Source organism: Mus caroli, unplaced genomic scaffold, assembly GCF_978045245.1.
Source record: "Mus caroli unplaced genomic scaffold, Mus_caroli_1 scaffold_7, whole genome shotgun sequence".
Lineage (NCBI taxonomy): Eukaryota > Metazoa > Chordata > Mammalia > Rodentia > Muridae > Mus > Mus caroli.
The window spans coordinates 82,138,140-82,145,984 of record NW_028227262.1 but is presented as its reverse complement, the minus strand read 5'-3'; the positions used below and the strand labels follow the sequence as shown (position 1 = coordinate 82,145,984).

At 35.3% G+C, this 7,845-nt stretch overlaps 1 protein-coding gene across 3 annotated transcripts; it reads right to left on the bottom strand.

Annotated features, from left to right (window-relative positions):
* Positions 1-271: 271 nt before the first annotated feature.
* LOC110296392 (vomeronasal type-1 receptor 90-like) lies at positions 272-7,332 on the bottom strand. Of its 3 annotated transcripts, none has more exons than XM_085840550.1 (2): positions 7,308-7,332; positions 272-1,826 (listed from the first exon to the last, which is right to left on the bottom strand). In XM_085840550.1, exon 2 carries the CDS (start codon positions 1,191-1,193, stop codon positions 285-287), a length of 909 nt encoding a protein of 302 aa, XP_085696676.1. In that variant the 5' UTR covers positions 1,194-1,826; positions 7,308-7,332; the 3' UTR covers positions 272-284. The 3 variants fall into 3 exon arrangements, with proteins under 3 accessions (XP_085696676.1, XP_085696677.1, XP_085696678.1); XM_085840551.1 differs by having other exon boundaries at positions 272-1,092; positions 7,308-7,327; XM_085840552.1 differs by lacking the exon at positions 7,308-7,332 and adding an exon at positions 4,185-4,856 and having other exon boundaries at positions 272-1,092.
* Between the last annotated feature and the right edge of the window lie 513 nt (positions 7,333-7,845).

Genomic DNA, 7,845 nt, shown 5'->3' with positions numbered 1-7,845 from the left:
GTATGAATAAGTGTAATACAACAAATTCTGTTTAAGCCATATGAAGAATTGTGTTTTGCTACTTGAGCTATTAAACAGTTTAAGAAGAATCTGTTTTTTAGGAAAAAATTATTGGTACTGTACCACCATGGCACCTTGCAACCTTTGCACCTCCAGATCCAGGAGATTCCATGACCACATCTGACCTCTGTGAATACCAAGAATGCACACATGCATACATGCCAGGCCAAGACTAATACATAAGAATAAAATTAATATTTTTAAGTAAGAGAAAATTACCCTTTTTAAAAAATCTGGCGGCATATTTTCTGCATGTTTTTCAGTGTGATGATCATTCGGTTATCAGAACTGATTTGTATCAAAGGAGTAATTGTGGGATAGGCATTCACCACAAACTTCTGAACAGTCAGGATGACTGGGTCATACATCCATAACAGGACTGAGGAGGATGAGATGATGAAGTCCACCCAGTACATGACCACAAAGAAAAACACCAGCAGCAAGATGATCTGGGTGGCCCTTTTCTCAGGGGAAGCTCTTAAGTGGCTGTTGCTATGAAGATGCTTGCATTGCCTCTGATGTCTGAACAAGATAATTACCATATATGCACTTGTGGTCAGCATGACTCCTACAAGAAATACGTCTCTGGAGGTTGTCATTGTTAAAATCAGTCCCCTGATGATGTAATTCATGGGGAAGAGTGAGCAGTATTTAGTGACCTTCAACTGGTTGGTCTCACTCATGTTGGTATAAGCACCAACATAGAAGATCCGGTTACTGCTGAATGACAAATTGAAAGACCAAAAATAGAAGAAAGAAAAGATCATGTATTTTTTTAGTTTATGTTTAAATTTTGCCAACAAAGAGGTATTGGGACTGATCGTCACAGCCTGGAACACACTCAGGAGGCAGGTGATGCAGATAGAGAGGCCTCTCATCACCCTGTTTATGTAAAAAGTTGCCTTGCATTTGAAGTTATTCTCAATGTTCAGTGACTCAAATAAGTCTGTAAGCCAAATATCCCCTCCAGTAAGGAACATCATTATGTGAACGAAGGTCAATTGACAGGAGATCAAGTCCATGGGCTTAGATCTGTGACATAGGATGATGATAGTGTAGAAAAAAAGAAGAAATATATTGGCCAGGGTTCCAAGTCCAACTTGGAAATAAAGGACATTGTTTAATGAAAACATAATTGAAAAGCGTATTCATCTTGAGAACACAGAGGAAGTATAATTCTTATAGCTGAAAAAAATATTATATACATCAAACATTCTCTGTTTGGTATGTCTTTATCATTATTCTTTTTAGCTAATTATTCTTGATTACCCTGTCTCTAAATTTTGATTTTCCATACTGGACATCATTTCCTATATTTCGATATATCTCTCTATGTAGCTCCTCTCTACATAAAATGTTATAAAAATACATGCATTCTCAGCTACATCTATATAGAATGCACACTTGCTGTGTATTTATTACACCTAAGCCTCATAAGTAGAAATCCAGTCCTATTGACTTAAATCACCTCATCTCATAGAAAACGCATAAAACAATAGTGATGAGCACAGAACATTAATCACATTTGTACAAATGAAAAAAAATATGCTGAGCTGGGGGAAAAAGTAACGAAGAAATCAAAATGTCACATCAGTCTCATATTCCATAATTTTGCTATGCCCCACTTTGCAACTATCCATTTCATGATTAATACTTCTAATGGAATCACAGTGATAATTCATTATAATCCCACTGTATTAGTGAAATATTTTTCAATTCATCTCTTTTTATGCTTCTTTTTCCAAGAGATCTTACATTCCTCGAATCTGTTTTAAAGACAAAGATTCAGTTGGAGACCATTAGTATACTTCCACACCTATTAATTGTTTAACCATTAATTATGGTTATATATGGGCCTAGATGTCTCCCAGTTTAGTTCTCATCCCATTTAAACCTTTTGTGAGACTCTACTTCAGGTTTAAAGAACTAACTTCCAGCTCAACACAAACACTAGATTTATTTTCTTTGGGTGTGCGTGGGGCGGGGGGGGGAGGGGTAGATCGTTAACAATACGATTCCTTATGACTTTTCAGCCATCTCTGTTGTTATTTTACCTATCACTGACTTCTGCATTTGTCTCCTTCCCTCTTTTGTAAGGGTCCCCCATCCACTTTCCCATCCCCCACCAGAGCAATTGTGTTCTGCTGTGTTCCCTTACCTTGCTCCCACCATCTGTATTTACTTCTCTCTCCTTCCCTGAGGCCCCCTTTGCATTTCCCTTCTCAGATCCCTGAATCCTACAATTCCCCTTTACCCTCTTCCCACATTTCCCTCTCTCATCTTCTCAAAGGTGCCCCTTTTCTCCCATTTCCATGATCAGATGGCTTGCACCCTTCTATTGCTTGTCCCCTCTCCACACCTATCCTAACAAATGTCCCGTTTTATTTTCCTGATTTCCATAGTTTCTATGGGCTACATAATCTCATCTGAAGACGTGGAGCTCAGAGCCTCCAACAAGAGAGAACATGTGATGCTAAGACACACACAAATTTCAACACATTAATAACAAAGAAGAACTCACCAAATATGACCAGATAGTGATTCTGTTTTGGAGTTATTGTTTTAAAAGACATTGCTTCCCATGAATAAAAAACAATGTTCCCAGTGTTATCATACATCATCAGCACCCACAGACTTTTAAAAGTGTATCTCAGCAGTCTTACCTTTGGTGCCTTTGGTAGTTATTTGACCCAGTTACCAGTGTCATTATTTTATCAAATTAACTTGATACATTAAAACCAGCTTGTAATAGAGAAATCTACTACACTTACTTAGATTTTTGTGTAAAAAAGAGGGTATACAATTATACTTTCAAGTTCACTATTATATTTACATATATAATATAATAGATGTGTGTATGTATGGAAGTAACACAGAAGTTAGTGATGAGTTCACTCTAAAACCTCAACAGGAGTATAAAGCCATATGTCATACATTTTGCATTTCCATCATTTTTGCTTACTCTAGAAAAGGAATTGATTCATTCCAATGGCCAGAGCCAAACATCTGATTCTTCCACTGACATAAACTGACAGTAGCTGCACTGTGATGTTCTGTTTTTCAAAAGCTCCAGGACAGGAGCTGAAGAGATAGCTCAGTACAAAGTCCTGTACTCTTTGCACAGGACTTGGGTTTGTTTTCCCAGCAATGACCTGGTGGCCCATAATGATCTATAAGTCTAGTTCCAGGGCATCCATTCTCTTCTGATCCAGGCATGTGAGGGGCGCACAAACATACATGCAGGAAAACACCCACATATGTAAAATAAAATAAGTAAAAGCTCCAGGATAATACTTAGTTCAAGTGTTGGTCTCCAAACTGTAAGAACCCTAGGTCAATTTCAACTTTAAAGTTGCGAGTAGTCAAACCATATATGTATAATCATTTATTATTAATTATACATCTACAACTTACAAATATATCACATGTATTATAAGCCATGTAAAAAGATAACAAGATATAAGAGAGAAATCTAAAATGATTTTTTCTTATCCCAAAATTATGCACTTCAACCTTTTTACTTCATATCCATTGCTTTACAAATACTTATCACATAAAGAAAACGATGACACTTCTAATTCATCAAGTGGCATCTTTCTCTGGGGTTCACTGCACCAGAAAAAGACCATAGTTACCATGACTGCAAACTGACTTGTTACCATATCCATGCCCTAAAAAATGTCATTTGTTTTATTTGAAAAAACGATGGTAATGCTAGAGTCAATCTAAGTAGTCTGCACATTCTAGGAATACTCTTAACTGAGACCTACAAGTCCTTGAGCTCTGACTATTGTTTGCTCATTTGTTTTGTGCTGATGCAGGCTTGACCTTGCTATGTAGCCCAGGGTGTTCTCAGATCAATGTTCATTTTACTTCTGCCTCCTGAATGTTGAAGATACTGGTGTTCCCACCAATCTGAGGTGTTTACTTAAATTTTAAGTATTTAGAAGATATTTTTAATTAATGACACTGAAAATTCCAAAACTGAAGAATCACAAGATTTATACCAATATAATGTTAACCAGGAAGATATAGAATAAAAGAAACATCACAGATAGAGTCTAGAAAATAATACAGTACCAAGAAGAATTGGAAACACTGTGACACATTGGACACTTACTAACCTTGCAGTCTGTAGTAGTGTTCAGGTATAGGCTGCTCAGGCCAGTGTGCAAACACTGCAGCAGATTCAGAGCAGACACTGGAAGTATAATTGTCACTGTTTCTGGCTTTCCCATTAGTGTAGATTGTAAAATTTAGTTGTAAGTAAGAAAACCCAACTTCTGTCCATAAACATTGGAAATAGTAGAGAAGCCATCACTATTAAATTGACTCAGACCAAAAGATTAAGCAGCCTGAAAGCATCTGTTTGAAGAGACCTAACATCAAAGAGCTGCTTTCTCCATAGCACTATTCTTCCAAGAAAAATTCCAAAAACATTTCACCTCTTCATTATATCAGTATTTGATTTTAGAACAGTCTGGTTTGATCGATTTCTGGTGACCTTTGCCTTCTGCTTTGTGGGGATTTAATAAGACAAGGGACATACAAATATACTACATCAAAGGTTTCATTACCATTTTAAGATTTACCATATTTAGTGAGTAATAACCAAAAATCTGTGTGACTGCTCACAGAGAACCTGAAGTGAGTATGTGACCTTCAGGTGACAAGACACATGACGTTGGCTGATAGAGAGTCTGCTATCAGCAGCAAGAATAAGTCTTCAGAACTCTTAGGAGATGAAGACCTTAGTCACCCAAGCTAATTCCATGGAATCTTTATGAAATATATAAACACAGCATGAATTAATCTTGGTCACTTAATTAGGTATTAATCATAGCTATTACCTGATCCTCTTCAATAACTTAAGTTCATGAATTGTTGGTTGGAAATGGAGTTTAGCACAGGTGTAAATGAAAGCACAAGAAGCTGACTAGAATAACAGTCTCACAGTTACAAGCCAGTTCCCCTGAGATGAAACTGCAGCTTCTGAAATGTTGCTGCTGTGATTGTGGGGAAGCAATCACACCCAGAGCTTCATCACAAATTGCTTAGTGTGAATTTGGGAAAGATATGAAAATGTTCACTGGATATATATATAGAGAGAGTGTGTGTGTGTGTGTGTGTGTGTGAAATTATTGGACTACTTGGCCTAAGAAAAGAGGAATAGCATATTGTATGCTAGTGCTGCTAACATGAATACATCACTTGAGTGAAAAACTGAGTTATATAAAATATTTTTGTTAAATTAAATGATCATTTAGGAAAATACAGCGTGTGTCCTCTGTTGTCCAATTGACTTCATCAGATCTTGGGCCCTGTCTAGTGTTCTAGTGAAGACTTTTAATGTAAATTATTCAAAAGAAATGGAAAATTTTGTAATGCTTAAAAACATAAACTCATATGTATATATATATATATATATATATATATATATATATATATATATTTAATTAGGTATTTTCTTCATTTACATTTCCAGTGCTATCCCAAAAGTCCCCCATACCCTTCCCCCACACTTCCCTACCCACCCACTCCCACTTCTTGGCCCTGGCATTCCCCTGTACTGAGGCATATAAAGTTTGCACGACCAATGGGCCTCTCTTTCCACTGACACGTATGTATATTTTTTTATGCTTTTGATACTCTTTCGCTAGTGGCTTAATGACAGTTATTGGCATTACCTTGTAGCATTTAATGACAATGATTTCATAACTCTACATTTTATGTCATCTACATTGATTTTGGTTTTTTTTCTGTGTGAAATATGTTCTCACACTCTAATCAAAGTAATGACGCTCCTGCCTTAGCTTTGAAAGTGCTGAGATCATAGGTGTGTGACACCACACCTGCCTTCATTTTCTATTTTAATCTCATATATATACATATATATACTTATATACATGTGTGCGTGTGTGTATGTATATTTATATGTGTATATATTACATTATACATTGTATATTATATATTAATAAATGATATTCTAGAAAAATAAAAATGGACTTGTGATAACCAGCAGCTAAACTTAAGTTTATTGGTATTTTTGTGAATGTGTATTTTATCATATAATTAATTATAGTTTGTAACTATGAGAGAAAGCATTGGTGATTTTGACTTTAAATAATTTTATACTATTAAAGAGTTGTAAATATTTTTCTCACTGCTAATGGAAAACTTACTCTGTTACATCAATCTCAATGTTACAAGTCTTGATTTAGAAAACTAAAAATATTAAAACTAAATTTATTTTAATTAAGACACTCAGACTCTTACTGAAATATGCACGCTTACATGTAAGAATAACATTACAAGGATTTAATAAATAAGCACGATGAGATTTTCAGATACTTTTGAAATACCCAGAATAGATCTAAATTATTAGAAATCATTATAATACAAAAACAAATGTATGTAATTAAAAACCATATTATACAATATTAAGAACATCTTATGTTTTATTAAGCCATGAGTTGGAACTTTCCTAAGAGTTCCTAAGTGTATGCAAACTTAACAAACTAGAAAGTTACTTATAAACACTTAATTTTGTAATATTTGTTATATATACCTAGCTTAATTTTCATATAAATGTATATAGCCAGATAACTGGAGAAACGTAGTAAAATGAGAAAATACAAAATACAATTCAAATAAATCAATACAATAAATATCGTACTGAAAACCAGTAAGTGTCTCGTCTTTGTTTTTCACCCTGTAAGGTATTTCAAGGGTTTTGTGACAGGTATGAAAAACTAACACAGCTGTCACTAGCTAGGTAGAATCTTGTTTGTAAAATTATTACACAACATACTCAAGATAATTCATAGTGAGATATACTGGTTAAAATTTCCATTTGGATTTACTTTTAAATATCTATCAGTGTATATCCAATATAAAAAAGTGATAGATAACATGACATTTTCATTCAATATATAATACACATTGCTTGTCTTCCCCCTATTAGCCTTTCCTATCTCTATCCACCTTCTGCCAGACACCCATACTTTTGCCAACAGCCCCCTTCTACTGTCATGAAACCATAATAGGTGAAATCTATGTTACTTATGAATCATTACACTGATATTTCTTTGTCTATAAGAATCTGTTTTGTTTGCTTATGCTACAGAATGGCTCAAAAGTAAAATTCTAAACATAGAATTCTTTAAACATTTATTACAGAATCTTGTTTTTATTCTACCACCTACTTACAGCACTCTCTATTAATGAAAAGAAAAAGACACACTCACCAGCTGGGCCTTTGATGAACATCCTTACATAATGAGGCCCTAGGAAGTAGTTATAAGGAAGGAATGGCATCAGCTCATCTCCCTCTAGACCCATAGTTACGGTGTCATCTGGAGAAGGGAGTTCTGACCTTGAGGTTGTCACAAAGTGGCACCATCAAATAGAAAAGTGAACTTCCCTACTTCCAAGAGAACAGTAGAGTGGGAACAGCTGAGCTCTGGGTTTCCCATGTGTGAGCTATTCTCTCCAGGCCATATCTGTCTGTGTGGATTAACTGATCCCAGTCCTTGTGAACACAGCAATAATAACATTTCCTTTAACAGAAGTACAAAGACATTTCAGATTACCCAAAGGATCCATCCTGCTTACAGAATATTCCTGGTAGCCTCCATAGTTCAGGGTCTCTTCTATAAATTAGTAACACTGATAGTAAAATTACAAAGACATCACCTCCTCCAAACACACTTAGGAAAAGTTATCTTTTTTACAGAGAACACAGTGGTGAGGTAATGCAACTGTATAGTCAGTAGAAAAGGGCTG